The following is a 17603-nucleotide window of genomic DNA, read 5'->3' on the forward strand; positions in this document are numbered from 1 at the left end:
GGAGAAATTGACCAGAGATGGTCCGGAGGAGAAATTGGCCAGAGATGCTCTGGAGGAGAAGTTGTCCAGAGATGCCAGAAATGAAATTGACTAGTGGCATAGGTTATATATCTACCAGTGAAATCAGTAGGCATCTTGGCATCCTATCAGAAGGGGGTGGGGTAGATGGTGAGGAGCTGACTCAGGATGATTCCTAGGTTGGGAGCCCGAGGCACTTGGGGATGGGGATTCCCTTGACAGTAATAGGAAGGGTAGGGGGTAGGTTTATGGGAAAGGTAATGAATGAGTTCCAGTGTGGGTTTGTTGAGCTTCAGGGGCCTTTGGAAAAGGCAGTGTCAGGCAGGAGACTGAGTCACAAGGGGCATAGATATGAGCCACCTTTGAGGCAGGAGAGGCATTAACTGTTCTCCCAGATTCTTTCTAGGAGTCTGGCAGTGAGTGGGTGGAGATGGATAGAACGGCAGCTAGGGAGCGTCATAGCACAGAGTGCTGGTCCTAGAGTCAGGGAGAGCTGAGTTTGACTTTGGCCTCAGGTATTTCCTAGCTGTGTGACCTGGGCCAGTCGTTTAACCTCTGTCTCAGTTTCATTATTGGTACAATGGGGATAATAACAGCACTGACCTTCCAGGGTTGTGGTAGGGATCAAATGAGGTCATATTTATAAAGTCTTAGTGTGAGGCCTGGCCTGGGGGCCTGCCTCTATAAATGTGAGCTATGATGGTGGTGGTTTCAGGAGGTGACAAGGTCAAGGGAAGATTTTCCAGTGTGAGAGAGATCCTGGGATGTTTCTGGCCTGAAGGTTCAACCCCACTAGGTTGGGAGAGATTAATATAGTAAGATGGTCTATATCTATGTCTGCATCTGTATCTGTATCTATATTTCTCTATATGTTAAATATAGTAAGATCATCGGATGGAGCTGCTGATGGGAATGGGCATTGGTAAAGAGCTCAGACCATCACTGCTAGAGACAGAGAGCTTCAGGGCCTGGGCTCCTACCTCTGACCCTTCATAGCACAATCATTCTGGGCAAATCCACTTCCTTGGTTTCCTTATTTGTAAAATGAAGGGGCTGAATCCTGAGAGCTCATCCAGCTTTAAATCTGTGACCCTGAGAATGTAATGGAAAGACCTTAGAAGCCACCTAACACTACCTCCTTCTCCCCCTCCCCATTTTATAGAAGAGGACACTGAGGCTTAGACTGAGTGACCTCCCCATGGAATGAGACAGTGATCTATGGTGGGGTTTGAACCCAGGCCTCCCTCATTTTAATGGCACCAGTGCATGGAGTAATATGGTGTGTGGCCTTGTTTTCTTTTGTTAAAGAACAGGAGACAGGAGGGAGGTATTGGGGGCATTGGGGACTGAGGCATCAACCATTCAGGGTCAAGAGGAACATGAATTTAAAGGAGATTAAGCATGGTGGCGAGGGCAGTCAGCAGCAAGAGAAGGCTGATGGTGGGGGAGGGACCCCAAGCTGAGGACTGAGTGGAGGGTTGGGGAGCCCAAGCCAGGCTCTGTCCCTGGGGCCTGGACCTCCAGATCCCCTGCAGGGGTATGTGTGAGGCTCATTTGGAAGGCGTAGATGGCTCTGCTGACCACGGATCCTGTTGGTGGTTTTGCCCACAGAAGCTCCCTCCTGTCCTCAATTTGCAAGAATTGGAGGCATACAGAGACAAGCTGAAACAGCAGCAGGCTGCCGTGAGTATGGGAGAGAGACTGCTAACTTCTGGGGGCTAACCTGGGTGGCACTCCTCAGGCTTTCGCTTAAGGGAGGGCCAGAAAGACTCTCAGAACGGTGCCTTTCACCTTGATTCTGGGCAGAGGTTTCTTCATCTTCCCTGTACCCTGGGGTGGGCGGGGCTTCATTCAGGCCTCTGGGGTCACTTGTCACCTGTGTCTAGGAACATTATTGGCCGTAGTTGGGCCAACATGGACCCGGAGGCTAGTCCAGCTTTGTACCAGAAGAATCCGTGGGTGAGGTTGAGGCCTTTATGGATTCATGCTTCAGCTTCCTCCCCTGTAACATGAGAGGGCTGAGCTGTAGAATTTCTCATTTCTAAGGATCCTGGCATTGAGTGCAAGCCTCAGGTTTTACTGATGAGGAAACAGGGCCAAGGAAGTACAGTGAGATGTGGTGGCCGAGTGTGGCCTCCTGCGTCTTAGCTTGTTGTTTCCAGGGCACCATGGCTCACTTGGTGGAAGCCCTTCCCTCATTTCATTGGTCCCCAAATCCTCTGCTGGTAGTCAGGGGTTGGTGTGGCCTGGAAGGAGGAGGGAGGGCTGTCTTCTGTCATTGGACTCCCCTGGTCCTTGGTGGCAGACAGGCACCAGACTAGTCTCGGAATTCCACCTTTTCTGCTTGGGTCTTGGCAGGGTGACCTTGGAGTGTGAGGAGGCAGGTGGTAGATAGGCCTGCAGGGTCGGGGTGGCAGTAAGGGAAGGGTGGGTGTGAAAAAACAGGCCAGGCTTGTGTTGGAAAGGCCCAGTGAGTTGTCGATGTTGGCTCTCCATGTTTGTCTGTCTGCCTTTGATTGAACAGGTCTCCAAGAAAGTCGCAGATTTGATCCTTGAAAAGCAGCCGGCTTATGTCAAGGTAGGAGGTGCAAGGTTGGGGGAGCCCAGCTGGGCTGGTGGGGGCAGGGCTGCAGGGCTGGGCTGGGCTGGGCCTCCCGGCTTTGGGCATCCTCCCTTCGCCCTGTCTCAGAGGGTTGTGATGGGAGCTTGCTGCTCCTGCTTCCCAGCTGTCACTGTCTGAAGGTCTTTTTTTTAATTTAAAAAATTTTTTTTTTAATTTGTCTTTATTTTTAATTTTTAAAAATGTTTTTATTTTTTTGGTCTGAAGGTCTTTAAGTCACATCTGTGCTAGGGTGGTTGTTTCTTTCTTTTTTTTTTTTTTGCCTTTTGGAGGGCAGTTGGGGTTAAGTAACTTGCCCAAGGTCACACGGCTAGTTTTTTTGTGTGGGTGTTAAGTGTCTGAGGCTGGAACTGAACTCGGGTCCTCCCGACTCCAGGGCTGGTACGTTACTCACTGCACCACCTAGCCACCCTGAGGGGTGGTTGTTTCTGAAAGTGTCAGGGGATGTCATTTTTTGGTGGCTGCCCCTCCGCAAATTCCTGGGCCTGGGCCATCACAGGGCAGTCTCTGTAAAGCCAAGCATGAGCAGCTTTCTAGAGGACTGCTGCTGTGAACAGCTTTTAAGGTTCTGACTACATAGTATAGTGAACTCTATTTATTCCATAACAAACCAGAGTAAAACATTCACAGAAAATCCAAATATAGCATTCACCATGTCACAACTCAACAACTTATCAGTAAAACGGCCACATAGTTTCCACCAAAGTGGTCACATGGTTTTAAACAAAGTACAGTCATTTAGTAACTCAATCATTCAATCATCCTTCCTTCTTAAGGGACACAAAGTACAAAAGTCAAAGTCCTCCCCCCATAGGGTGCAATTAAGTTACAGTTTCATCAGTCACTACTCAGTACCCAGAGAGAGGTCTTTTCATCTTGACTTGAGGCAGCCTCTCAGCTTCCTTGGCTCCTCTGCCATGGTCCCAGCTCCTTGTGCAGCTCTCCGTGCAGCTTCTGCTCCACATTGGAGCTCACAGTGTCCAGTCCACCTCGAGTTCTTCACGGTCTCTGTTCCTGGGAAGAGAACACTTAACAGAGCCTCAACAATATCTGCACACATCAAGCTCAGCAGAATTACAACAGCATTCACACACACGGTCGGCACTGTCATCTCAGTTCACTTTCTGCCTGTGAAATCAGCATAGACCCAAAACAGACAGACAAGTGCAGACGCCACAGTCACGCTTCCCCGGCAGCCCCGGCTGGCCCTCAGAAGTCTTTGGCAGCCCCGGCTGGCTCCCACAAGAAGCTCCACCACCACAAGTTCTGTTCTCAAAATCAGAATCGCTTTCTCCAGCCTCCACATGGCTTGCTCCAAGAAATTCTGTCTCAGTTCACAATTCTCAGTTCATCTCAATTCTCAGGTCAGTCTTCAGTCCTGCAGTAGCGGCCTGGGCTCCAGATGCTCGCTGAGAGAAATTCTCTCTCTCTCTCTCCCCGCCGGCAGCAGCTGCTCTGCCTCCATGATGCTAACCCCCAAGAAATTCTGACTCTCCCAGCTGGGGCTTTTCCTTATACATGGTATTAGCTCCTCCCTGTTCAGCCCCTTCCTGTTATATCAGCAACAGGGGTTCATATCTCCTGTTTCTTTAACAGAGGCTTGATACAATTTGCTTGACACTAAGAACTAAGTACTTGTTAGCTTGTTAATACGAAGAGATCTTCAAATTTCATTACTGTGATAGTGTCCTAGATTTTCTGACCCTAACTCTCGAGGGCCAGGCCTCTCGCTGCCTGGGCCTGGCTGGGCCGATGGCTGGCAGGGCTCACTGGCCAGGTGACCTTGGAGTGGGCCTTGGCTCATGTTTTTCTTTCCATCAGGGAGGTAGGTGCTAGCTCAGGCTGCCTGCCTTCATCAGAGCAGCCTGGAAGGGCCCAGCCTCAATGTATCATTAGGAACACGAATCCTGGGATGCCTGGGGGTCACTTGCCTGCCTGCATGGAGGCTGCTTGCAGGCGCTGGGCAAGCTGCCCTCTTTGAAGTTTGCTCAGCACCTTTCTATGGCTCTTGGCCCATTAGAGTCGTTGGCCAGGGAGGAGCTGGAGACAAGCAATGATCCTTTGTATGCCTCCCTGCAGGAACTCGAGAGAGTGACCTCCCTGCAGACGGGCCTCCAGCTGGCAGCTGTCATCTGCAGCAACGGAAGAAGGTGGGCTGTGCCACTGTAGCTTTACAGGGAATGTGTCCTCTGGGGTTCCTACCTTAGAGACCGCTTTTACAGGGCTGCTCTGAGGCCGTTCTAGGAGTCTGGGAGCAGAACTTGGACCTTCCTGTTTTCTGGCGAACTCAGAGCTGCCCCAGGGAGCTTTCCTGGGGCATGCCCCATGGCCTTTCCTGGGCCTGCAGGGCCACCATACCTGTGCCTCTCAGAAGCTGGACCCTGTGCCACCCCTCCTGGGCAGTGCCCCCCACCCTGCCAGCCCCCTAGAAGTCGCCTTGCTTCCTGGCATCGGTGCTGGTCTTGTTCATGTCACAAAACCTGGAGCTGGTGGGCCTGGCCTAGCCTGGCCAATGTCTGTTCTTCCTTCTTGCAGGCACCTGAATGTCGCAAAGGAGGGTTTTACTCAGGCCAGTCTGGGCCTTCTTGCGAACCAGAGGAAGCGCCAGCTGCTGGTTGGCCTGCTGAAGTCTCTGAGGACCATAAAAACGCTGGTGGGTCTCAGGGCTTGGGGCGTGGCTGCCGGCTGCACTTAGACCATGATTTCACTGTTGCTGTTTGTTTTTCCAGCAAAGAACGGACGTTCGCTTGAGTGAGATGCTGGAGGTCAGTGAGGGTGATGGGGGAGTCATGGGACACCGCTGAGGCGCCCCCCCCATATGTGTGTGGAGTGAGCCCCAGGGCAGAGGTTTCTTTAGGTAGATGGCCTCCCACCTACCTCTGGGGACTGGGGGGCTGCAGATAGACCTCCTGATGGCCCAGAATAAGTCCTTGGGACCTGCCTTCTCTGGTGGCTTGTGGCAGTGACCTTGCCCATCGTTGGGTCTGGTGCCATGTTGGTGTGGCTGGGGAAACTGAGGCATCTACTGAAGGCTGCACTTTTTCATTATACAGTAAAATGAGTTTTCTTGACCTGGGTGATCTCGTCCTGCAGAGCCTGACTCGGTGCTTCAGTGGTAGAGACCCCACCCCTTGGGCATAGAAATGGCTGGGTCATCACCCCCTCATGGTTAACTCCCTAATGTTCTGTCTCTCCTCAGAAACAAATTCATGCCCTGGCCTGCCTCAGTTTTCCATTCTGCTTTGCCCTCTGCTCTGGCTCCCCCACAAGCAACCCCTGGACCTTGGGCTGTGTTCCCTTCCCCTAGCTAGCACCTGCCCCATGATGCTTCTGTTCTCCCTCTGACTTCCCTTGTGCCCCCAATGACTCCCTCTCCCTACACAAAAGCTATGCCTGTGTTTGAGTGGAACCTCACCGCTGCTGTTTTCCCCAAGGAAGAAGATTACCCTGGAGCTATCCAGCTCTGCCTTGAGTGTCAGCAGGCGGCCAGCACTTTCCGACATTACAGCTGCATCAGGTATGGGGGCCGGCGGCCCTGAGTGGAGTGCGTGCTTAACAACCATTCCTGATGGCCTGGAGGGAGGCCAGGATCTTCAGGGGCATTTCCACAAGGGTAGAATCTACCTACCCCCTCCCCTGTCTGCTGTGTTGCCCAGGGAGGGCCGTGGTAGAAGACGCAGCCCTGCTCCTTCCCTCAGGGGCAGCATTTTTTTTTTACTGGATTGTAGAGAGGTTTATTTTTTCCCACAATTAAATATAAACAGGTTTTTTTTAACATTTAAAAAAAAATTTGAGATCCGAACTCTCCCTGTCCCAACTCACCCTTTCTCCTCCTTGGGAAGGCAGGCAATTTGATATAGATTGTACATGTGTTAGTCTTGTGGAAAAATAAAAAGCAGAGACAAAAATAAAAAATGAGAAAAACAAAGGAAGTAAAGGAAAGGTCTTCTTTGATCTGCATTCAGACTCCATCAGTTCTTTCTCTGGAGGCAGATAGTCTTCTCCATTCCATCATAAGTCATTCATAGCTCTTCATAAGATAATATCTCTGTTACTGTTAAAGCACTCTCCTGGTTCTGCTCAACCTCACTTTGCATCAGTCCAAGTAAATCTCTGCAGATTTTTCTGCAACCGTCCTGCTTGCCATTTCTTACGGCCCAATATACTCCATTACAATCATACGCCACAGCTTGTTCAGCCAGGCCCCGGTGGATGGGCATCCCCTCCATTTCCAATTCCTTGCTACTGCAAAAAAGAGCTACTATAAATATTTTTGTATAGATAGGTCCTTTTTCCTTTCTATCTGGATGTCTTTGGGATGGCCAGATCAAAGGGTATGCACAGTTTTATAGCCCTTTGGGCATTGTTCCAAATTGTTCTCTAGGGTGGTTGGATCAACTCACTGCTCCAAGACCGATGCACCAGTACCCCAGTTTTCCCATATCTCCTCCAACATCTGTTACTTTCATTTTCTGTCATATCAGCCCATCTAATAGGCGTGAGGTGATACCTCAGAGCTATTTTAATTTGCATTTCTCTCATGTGTAATGAGGAAGCACGTTTTTTATGTGACCAGAGATTTGGATTTCTTCATCTGAAAACTGCTTGTTCATATTGTTGACCATTTCTTGGTTGAGGAATGTAGAGGCAGCATTTTCAGTCTGCCAGTAGAATCCCAGACCTTGAGAACTGGGAGGGAGCTCAGAAGCCATTTAGGACTTCACCTTCATTTGAAGGTAAAGAAGCTGCAGTGCCTGGGGCAGCCTGCGGCATCCCTGAAAGCAAGGTGTGAGGCAGGATTCGAATCCTGGTCCTTGGCCTCCACAGCCCATACTTTGTTCCCCTGGGTCTGGATGCTTTAACCATTTTGTGCTTTCCTGTAAGAGAGTAATTGTCACAGGTGAAGTGGCAGGTTTTTGTTTCCTGACTAGAATCAGTCAGATTTTGTATCAGCACTTAAAAAATGTGAAGATCCAGACTGATGTTTCATTAGGACACATTCTGTGAAATGGACAGTCACAGCCTGGGGTGCGATGTCTGGGAGGCCCCAGACAAAGAAACGTGGCCCAGTGGTGGCTTTTCCAGGAGGGAGGGTTTGGGGCATGCTCCCGCCGTACTGAGATGCTGCTTCTCTGCCCGTTGCGGGTGCTGACTGGGGGCGGCCGGCCAGGGGAGGCTTAAGTGGTGATGTCCTGTCTGCTAAGCAGAGACCCCTGGCTGACCTCTATTACCATTCTCAGCATTTTTCAGTAAGGGGATGCTGTCATCATTCTGGAACTTGTGGAATGAATTCCCCAAGATTCTTGGCAAGTAGTGGGGAGACTGCTGTCCTCTGTCCCTTCTAGGTACCACAGAGATAACGGCATTTTGCCAGGGGGTACCTCGTTAATTTTAGTGCCTTTCTGGTCTTTGTGAACCCTTGGGCTTTGGACCTGACCAGAGTCCAGGTCAGGTTCTAGAAAAAGGTACCTGCTGTGTGCCAGGCTCTATGCTCAGTGCCAGGGGTACAGAGAGAGGTGTAAGCCAGCCCTTGTTCTCCCAAGAGTGCACAGCCTGATGGGGGAGGCTGTGCAGAGTAAGCTGCAGACAGACTGAAGAGGGAAGAGTCAGCAGGCAGAAGGCCCAGAGCAGAGATGGAGGCTGGGCCTCTGGACCTAGGAGTGTGTGTAGGAAGCCTGGAGAGGGAGGTGGGGGCTCGGACGGGAAGGCTTTGGATGCCAAGCCTTTTGTATTTGACCCTGGAGGCTAGAGGGAGTCCCTGGACCTTATTGCGGTGGCAGGGCTAGAGTTGGATTGGAGTGGGATGATGAGACCTGCACTGAGGAAGCTGGAGAAGGCAGATACTGAGGCAGGAGACCCCCTGTAGCTGTAGGGTGTGAAGGGCTGCCCCAGGGTGACTCAGGGGCAGGGGAGAGAAGGGGCTAAATTGGGGGGATGCCCCAGAGGTGGTCAACAGGCCTTGCATCTGGTTTTGACCCTGGGGCCTAGGAGGATGGGGGGGAGATGGGAGAGGGAGCATTCAGAGGAAAAGAGAGTGGTTGTTTTAGACACGTTGAGGCAAAGGTGTCCACTTGCCCACCTGTGGGAGCTCGCCCAGCCCTGCACCCTGGGCCCTCTCAGAGGCATGGAGAGTGTCAGCGAGTTTCAACACGAATGGAGGTACCCCCCTGTTTTCCACTGTCTCCTTGGCCCCCACTGAGCCATCACCTCTATTGAGGGCCTGGACAAAGAGGAGGAAGGAAGAAGGCTCAGCCCAGCTACCTGATGGGCTGGGACCATGGTGGGGGCGGTGCAGTCTTCCATGCCCCCCAGAGCAGGGCAGGGATCTCAGGCCTTCCTGTGTAGGGCCTGTCTGATCGTGCCCTGGGGCTGTGTCCGGGTTCCAGACTGCCCTTCTGAGAGGTGGCTTCTCTGACCTGGCTCTTCTTGTCCAACAGTGAGCTGGACTCCAAGCTTCAGGATACCCTGGAACAGATCGAGGTGAGAAGGGAGCCTGGGGAGGGGCCGCGCGAGGCAAGGACAGTGATATACAGCACTGGGGCACCGGCTGGAACAACCCAACCCTGCCCATCATGACACAACACAGCACAACCCAACAACACGGTGTGACGCAGCCTGCACAATCCCATACCTCTGAGTGTGGTACTGGATGGTTCCACATATCACAGTTTGAGCCATTCTGACACGGGCCAGCTCGGCACCACATGGCAGCGCGTCATGGCCCAGCCTGGTACAGCCCGGCAGCCCCAGAGTGCCGGGCAGTTGGAGGACGCAGGGGAGCCACAGGCCGACCCCCTGGGCTTTCCCGGGCTCCTTTGCCGGCATCTTCCAGCAAGGGCGCCAGAGGGACCTTAGCATTAGCGGGGCTGAGACTGATCTTCCTGAGGCCGGGGTCTACTTCAGACCCAGGCCTGGTCCTGCTTGCCTGCATGGGGTCTGGCCCTGCAGCGACCACCCCCCCAGTAAAGGCTAGTCTGAGGAACACTGCGTTTGCCACCAGGGCATTTTGTCCCTTCTCCCACCACAGAAGAGAAGCTTGCCTTAAATGAGAGTTTATGGATGCTTAGGGACCAGCCAAGCGCATAGGCCGCCACGGGAGCCATGCTTGTGGCTCTCTGTGACCTCCCCTTGCCGTGGACTGGGCTGTTAGTGGGGGCCAGGCTTTCCGGTCCTTGTGGGCCCTGGGCTCCAGGAGCTGGCCTCAAAGTCACTAAGAATCCGTCTTTCATGAATTCTGGGCTTTCTGGCCCCAGAAGGGACCTTCGTACCACCTCGTGTATCTAAGCCCTTCTTTTACAGAGGGGGTGCAAGTAATTTGCCCAAGATCGTGTGACCCAGGATTCGAATTTGGGCAGTGGGGCTCCAGGGTTGGTGGGTCCTTCCTCCTGACTCCTGCTCAGTGAGTCCAAGGTTAGCCCCGTTCATCCTGTGGGCATCATCCTGCGGGGGGCTTCTCACCAGCCTCTCCTTGTGTGTGCTGTTGTTTAGGAGCAGTTGGACGTGGCGCTCTCCAAAATCTGCAAGAACTTTGATGTTACCCACTACACCAAGGTGCAGCAGGCCTACAGGCTCCTGGGGAAGACGCAGGTGTGTGTGGGGGCTGTCATGGCCTGTCTGTGCGCCTGTGTGTGTGTGTGCGGCCTGTGGGCTACTGGCCAGCCAGGTGACGTACTTCTGGTGCCTTGCAGACCGCGATGGACCAGCTGCACATGCACTTTACACAGGCCATCCACAACACCGTCTTCCAGGTGGTCCTGGGCTACGTGGAGCTGTGTGCAGGCAACACGGACACCAGGTTCCAGAAGCTTCAGTACAAAGACCTCTGCACGGTATGTGGTGATGAACAGCTGGGCCCTTGAACCCTTTCCTTGTGCATGCTTGACCTTGGGTTGGAAAGGGGGAGTCAGGCTGGTGGGGTGGTGTGGTGAGCAAATGTGGATTGGGTGGATGAGAGGGAGAGAGAGACAGGAAATGGGGAGCAGAGGGGATCTTGGGGCCTACTTGACATGTCCCAGAGCTGTACCACGTGAATCCTTTTGACACCCACAGTTATTTTTAATGCCCTTTCTGTTAGCCTTTCCTAGATGCTTGGCAGGAAAAGGAAGGTGGGAAGTTGGATACTAACTTGAGGAGGTGCTTTCTAAGGGTGGTCAAGAGACCTGGGTTTGTCTATGGGCAGCAGGGCCACGGCCCGGAGATGGGGAGGGGCTAAAGATGAGAGAGTGGACCTGATTGGGGGAGGGGTGGGACCAAGGGCACCAGCAGTGGATCTGGCCTGGGCCTAGAGCAGGGCCACCTCTTCTTCCAAGTCTAGAACTCTGCTGCTCACCCAGTGAGCACGCACCTGGCTCAGGCTCGCTCGCCTCTTGTCTGATGGGTGCCTGGGCTCCTCTAGCCAAATGTAATAAAGAAAATTGGCTTTTTAAGCCCTGCCTTCCAGCAGGAAATTGAAGCAAACTGGGTCAAGTAACTTGACTGGGGTCACAGCTAGATTCAAACTCAGGTCTGCCTGACTCCCAAGTTCTGCAGTCTCTCTGTACCACTGACCTGAACGTCATCTGCAGAAAGATGATTATTAAATCCATCGGAGGGGACAGAGTACAGCAGAAGAGGAAGAGGGTCCAGGGTAAAGCCTTGGGGGACATCTACATTTAGGAGGCATGACCTAGGTGAGGATCCAGCCAAGGAGACAGAGAAGGAGCAGTCAGAGAGGGAGGAGGAGAACCAGGAGAGAGAGAAAATGTGTCCCAAAAACTGAGAAAGGGGAGAATATTATGGTGAGGGAGAGAGTGACCCATGGTGTCCAAGGCTGCGGATAGGTATAGCAGGAAGAAGACCAAGAAGAAGCCATTGGGTTTGGTAACTAAGGGATCACTGGTCACTGGAGAGGGCAGTTTGGGCAGGAGCCAGACTGTAAGATGTGAGGAAGAGAGTAAGAGGAGAGAGGGGAGGCTCCTGTTGTAGGAGGGGGGCATTACTCTGTGAAAGGGAGGTGAGATTTGAGGGTTTTTTATGAGTGGGGGAGCTGCAGTAGGAAGAAGCCATCACCTCTAGGGAGGTTGAAAGTTGGAGAAAGCAGAGGGGGTGGTCGCCAGTGCACACAGTTGGGTATGTTGGGGAAGAAGGGGCACACATGGTCCATGCAGGTTGGAGATCTCTCCCCTGACCTTGCCCTGCCCAGAAGGAAGAGAAGCCTTGTGATGGGTGTTGTGGGAAGCCCTGCCTCACCTGGCCCTACCATGAGAAGTGTGACATTGCGTGGCTTTCCTAGGGATGGGACAGTTCTTTGTCAGTTCTGTTCTCCCCTCCTCGGTCTTGTTTTTGTCATTTCTTTGGTAGAAGGAGACCCTTCCTCTCTTTGGGATACAGACCTGGTCGTGCTATTGCTGGATTGAAGTGTTTGCACAGTTTTATAGCCCTTTGGGCATAGTTCCAAATTGCCCTCCAGAATGGTTGGATCACTTCACAACTGTGCCAACCACGATTAGCGCCCCAGTTTTCCCACATCTTCTCCAGCATTGATCATTTTCCTTTTCTGTCATATTAGCCAACATGATGAGTGTGAGGTGGTACCACAGAGTTGTTTTAATTTGTATTTCTCTAAAATAGTGATTTAGAGCATTTTTATATGACTGTAGACAGCTTTAATTTCATCATCTGAAAACTGCCTGTTCATGTCCTTTGACCATTTACCACAGCTTGTATTCTTAGGAATTTAACTCAGTTCTCTATGTATTTGAGAAGCAAGGCTTTTAAAAGATACTTCCCCAGCTTTGTGCTTTTCTTCTACTCTTGGTGCAGAGCTCTTTGATTTAATATGATCAGAATGATCAGTTTTACATCTTGTGACACTATCTCACAATAGTGGGACTGACAGGTAAACTACTCCTGGTTCTTCTGATTGGCTTATGGTTTCGCCCTTGATTTGGAAATCATTTGCCCATTTTGACCTTATCTTGGTACGTGGTGTGAGTTGTAGGTCTGTAACTAATTTTTGCCATGCTGTTTTCCAGTTTTCCCAGAAGTTCTTGTCAGATAGTGAGTTTTTATCCCAGAAGCTGAAATCTTTGCATTTGGTCCAAAGATTGTACTATGGTCATTTACTACTGTGTTTTGTGTACCTGATCTATTCCACTGATCCCCCACAATAATTTTTAACTAGTACCACATTATTTTGATGATTACCACTTTATAATATTGTTTGAGATCTGGCACGGTTAGGCCATCTCCATTTGTATTTTTTTGCCCCATTAATTCCCTTGACATTCTTGACCTTTTGTTCTTCCAGTTTAATTTTGTAATGATTTTTTCTAGCTCCATAAAGCTCTTAATTTTTTGGTAGCTTGATTGGTATGACACTGAATAAGTAAATTAATTCAGGTAGAATTGTCATTAAATATTGGCTTGGCCTATCCTCGAGCAATTAATATGTTCCCATTTGTTTAGATCTGACTTTATTTGTCTGAAAAGTATTTTGTAATTGTGTTCATACAGTTCCTGGGTTTGTCTTGTCAGGTAGATTCCCAAGTATTTCATATTGTTTACTGTAATTTTAAAGGGAGTATCTCTTTCCATGTCTTGCTGCCGGGCTTTGTTGGTTACATATAGAAATAATGATTATGTGGGTTTACTTTATATCCTGCAACTTTGTTAAAATTATTATTTCAGCTAGATTTTTTGTTGATTCTTTAGTATTCTCTATCATCATATCATCCTGAAAGAGTGATAGTATTGTTTCCTTATTGCCTATTCTAATTTTTTCATTCTTTTTTTCTTCTCTTATTGCTATCTAGCATTTCTAGTACAGTGTTGAATAATGGTGGTGATAATAGGCATCCTTGCTTCACCCCTAATCTTACTGGGAAGGCTCCTAGCTTATTCCCATCACAGACAATGCTTGCTGATGGTTTTAGATAGATATTACTTATGGTTTTAAGGAAAGCTCTGTGTCCTTATTCCTATATTCTCTAGTGTTTTTAATAGGAATGGGTGCTGTATTTTTTCAAGTTTTTTCTGCATCTATTGAAATAATCATTTGATTTCTGTTGGTTTTGTTATTGATATGGTCAGTTATACTCAGAACTCTCCTAATATTGAACCAACCCTGCGTTCCTGGTATAAATCTCACCTCATCATGGTGTATGATCCTTGTGATAAATTGCTGCAATCTCCTTGCTAGTATTTTATTTAAAATTTTTGCATCGATATTCATTAGGGAAATTAGTTTATAGTTTGCTTTTTCTGTTTTAGCTCTTCCTTTTTTTAGGTAACAGCACCATATCTGTGTCATACAAGGAATTTGGTAGGACTCCACCTCTTTTTTCAAATATTTTATATAGTATTGCAATTAATTGATCTTTAAATGTTTGGCAGTATTCTCTTCTGGCCCTAGGGATTTCTTTCTTAGAGAGTTCATTGGTAGCTTGTTCATTTTTTTTTTAATCTAAGATGGAATTATTTAAGTATTCTGTGTCGTCTTCTGTTAATTTGGACAATTTATGGTTTTATAAATATTGATTTTCCTTAGATGACTTGTCAGATTTATTGACATATAGTTGGGCAGAATAGTGCCTAATAATTGTTTTAGTTTCCTCTTCATTGGTGGTGAATTCACCTTTTTCATTTTTTGATACTGGTAATTTTGTTTTCTTCTTTCTTTTTTAAAAATCAAATTAACCAATGGCTTACCTAATTGTTTTTTTTTCTTCCATAAAACCAGCTCCTAGTTTTATTTATTATTAGCTCGATAGTTTTCTTTTAGTTTTATTAATCTCACCTTTGGTTTTTAAGATTTCCAGCTTGGTGTTTAATTGGGGATTTTAAATCAGTTCTTTTTCTGGTTTTCCTTAGTTGCGTGTCCAGTTCATTGATCTGCTCTTTCTTTATTTTATTGATGTTCAGAGATAAAAACTTCCCCTCAGAACTGCTTTGGCTGTCGGTGTTGTTTGTGCTTCTCTTGGATAAAATTGTTGATGTTCTTATGGTTTGTTCTTTGACCTATCTTCCCACTGCTCCCGAGGGCAGAGGTTGGGGAGAACCAGCATTTGGAGGAAGATTGGGTCCATGGAGGAAGGTGGACTGGCTGTTGACAGCTGCTTCTTTCTTCTTCCTTCATTGGTCGTTCTTAGGTCCCACCCTGTTGTTTATTCCTTTGCCTATAGATTAGTTTGAGCCCATGCCTGACTTCATGGTTTCTCCTGAAGGCTTGCTGGCTGGCTGAGAACATTATCTGATTAAGAATATGAAAAGCAGGGGTGGCTAGGTGATGCAGTGAATAGAGTACTGACCCTGGAGTCAGGAGGACCTGAGTTCAAATCCGGCCTCAGACACTTAACACAAAAACTAGCCGTGTGACCTTGGGCAAGTCACTTAACCCAGTCGCCTTACAAAAAGCGGGGGGGGGAGGGGGAAAAGAATATGAAAAGCTGACTCCTGTGACATTTGTCTTTGAGGCTCAGTGTCCTTCTTTGAGAATGAGAACTGGACTGGTGGCCTATCCCACTAGACCCTGCTCTTGCATGCCTGGGAGGCTAGGGGGAGGCCTTTTCTCCCAGTGGATGGTGCTAAATGTGGTTGCCTGAGGGTGAGGTTCCTGCTTTCTCCTTCTCAGATTGGAGATACTTCCTTATTTTCCTCTTATGACTCATTCTCTGCAAGCTTCTTGTAGGGTTTTGACCCCTGCCTGTGAAAGTGGTCATGGCTGCTGCTGAGTCTCCCGAGGCTTTGGCCTTACCAGGTGTTCAACATGGCCTTGGAACCTGGAGAAGACAAAAGTCCTGGATTCTGTGGGTCCCTGGCCCTTCTTTCATTTTTCTTCAGTCTGGATTTCCTTGCACATTGAGATGGCCAAAGATGGCCTTTGGGGTCTTGACCCAGGTGTTGGTGGGCTTTGTAATTTCTTATCAGTTTGACGTTTAAGTGTAAGTGTAATGACAAAAGCTAGGAACATAAATTGTAGACAGAGCCTCTGTTTTGTGGGATCCTAACCTAGGAGTCTTTCTGTGATTATTTTCTGAAATGGAAAGTGGCTTCCTAAATCCTTCTTTCATCTTCTTCCCTGAGGCCTCAGCCTCAGTATTTATTGTGAGCTCTCGCTCCTTAAAGCAGAGCCCTCTAGGCATGCCGATCACTTGGAGAAAGGCCTAACAAGTTTTTTGTGGTATTTGATTGGGGTGGAATGCTGCCATGGTATAAGAAATGTGAGCAGGATGCTCTCAGAAAGACCTGGGAAGACTTACATGAGCTGCTGCAAAGTGAAGTGAGCAGAACCAGGAGATCACTGTCTACAGCGACAGCGTTGTTGTGTGATGAACAACCGTGAATGAAGGACCCGTGATGAAAAATGCTGTCCACCTCCAGAGAGAGGACTGATGCCCTCTTGAGTGCCAAGTGAAGGAAACTTTTTAATTTTCTTTATTTTTCTTGGAGTGTGTGTGTGTGAGTGTGTGTGAATGTGTGTATGAGTGTGAGTGTGTATGGGGGTGTGAGTGTATGTGAGTGAGTGTGTGTGTGTGTGTTTTCTTTCAAAACATGGCTACTGTGGAAATATTTTTGGCATTGCTTCATATGTATTTTTGATATTGTTTTTCTTGAAGGGTGGGGGAGGAAATTTGGAACTCAAAATTTTTAAAAATGAATGTTAAATTTTCTTTTTTACATATAATTGGGAAGTATTTAATGAAATAAATAAAAATGTATTTAAAAAACCCTAGAGCCCTCTACATACTCCTCCTGAGCGGATTTGGCATCAGCCCACATTGGTCTGATGAAGGCCTGCAGGGAATTAGGGCCAGTCAGTCCCAAGGCAGGGAGCTGTTGGGTGGCAGCCCAGAGCATGGTGAGGCTTTAACTTTCATTTTCTGGTTTGTTACTCCATGAAAAGTAGAAGAGAGAGATCTGTCTGCGTGGGGCATGTTTGTGTCCTCTTTGGGATTTATGCTTTGATGAAGCCAGAATCATGGGGCCTTCCTGTTACCTACCTGAAAGGATGGTGAGGATTAATTAGATTGAATTTGTTTGCATCATCACCTTACAAATCTACCAGAGGTGGTCAGAAATGGCACTAGACCTTTGGCGAAGCTCTGAGGTCCTCTGAGCTCAGGGATGCGAGTCCTTTCCTGGGGCTGGAGCATCTGCTCTGACCTTTGCCGGATTCTGTGTGGGAGCCAGGGCTAGAGCGACCCAGGCTGGGGCTGACATTCTATGAGTTAATCTTTCTGGGCTTTAGCTTCCTCATCTCTAAAATGAGGGCCTGGATTAGCTGCCCTTGGGAGTTTCTTTCAGTTCTTAAGCCCTTCACCTTTATCAGTTTTTGTGTTGTGGCTGCCTGTAGGGTGAACAGGCTAGGAGGGAGGTCAGAGGTGAGAGGGAGGGGGAAGGTTAGTCCTGAATGGACAATTTAGGGATTAGGTTAGGTGCTTAAATGAAAACACCTCCAGTAAGCCCATGTAGAGAAGGGTCTGTCAGCCAGCTTCCTGTCCACTTGTTCCATCAGCTGCAGATGTGTGCTGTGGGAGCAGTGAATGGATGCTGAGGGCTTGTTTTCTGTGTTTCCTCTGAGGTCCTGGCAGGAGCTGTGTTCTCGGAGAGACTGGTCTGTGGAGCCACCTCTGGGACCCCAGGCTCTTCCTCTCTCTGGTCACTTGTGTGCCTTTGCCTCATTTTTTTTTTTAATGCTTTATTAACTTCTGATTTACATCATTTGTTTCCGTCAGATTTTGAGTTACAAATTTTCTCCCCGTTTTTCCGCTACCCACCCCCCAAAAACAGCAGTCCCACAGGGTATCCCCTCCTCCAATCTGCTCTCTCCCATATTTTTTTCCCATACCACTTTTTTCCCATACAACTTTTCCAGGGGATCTCTATGTCCTAGTGCCTGTGTATCTTATTTCCCAATTATATGTAAAATAGTATTGATAATAGTATATATATATATATATATATATATATATATATATATATATAT

At 48.7% G+C, this 17603-nt stretch overlaps 1 protein-coding gene across 2 annotated transcripts in view; it reads left to right on the forward strand.

The window, feature by feature from the left end:
* Window positions 1–17603, forward strand: part of VPS50 (VPS50 subunit of EARP/GARPII complex) — a 58907-nt gene that overhangs the window by 3914 nt on the left and 37390 nt on the right. For both annotated transcript variants that reach the window (XM_069084485.1, XM_069084487.1), the window contains exons 4-12: window positions 1630–1701; window positions 2543–2596; window positions 4718–4788; window positions 5174–5291; window positions 5368–5403; window positions 6073–6155; window positions 9076–9118; window positions 10127–10225; window positions 10327–10467. In XM_069084485.1, coding sequence (XP_068940586.1) covers window positions 1630–1701; window positions 2543–2596; window positions 4718–4788; window positions 5174–5291; window positions 5368–5403; window positions 6073–6155; window positions 9076–9118; window positions 10127–10225; window positions 10327–10467 — 717 coding nt within the window. The remainder of the gene's footprint in view (window positions 1–1629; window positions 1702–2542; window positions 2597–4717; window positions 4789–5173; window positions 5292–5367; window positions 5404–6072; window positions 6156–9075; window positions 9119–10126; window positions 10226–10326; window positions 10468–17603) is intronic.

Source organism: Petaurus breviceps, unplaced genomic scaffold (assembly GCF_028583685.1).
Source record: "Petaurus breviceps papuanus isolate PSGF00001 unplaced genomic scaffold, PetGlider_PUasm1.0 174, whole genome shotgun sequence".
Taxonomy (NCBI): domain Eukaryota; kingdom Metazoa; phylum Chordata; class Mammalia; order Diprotodontia; family Petauridae; genus Petaurus; species Petaurus breviceps.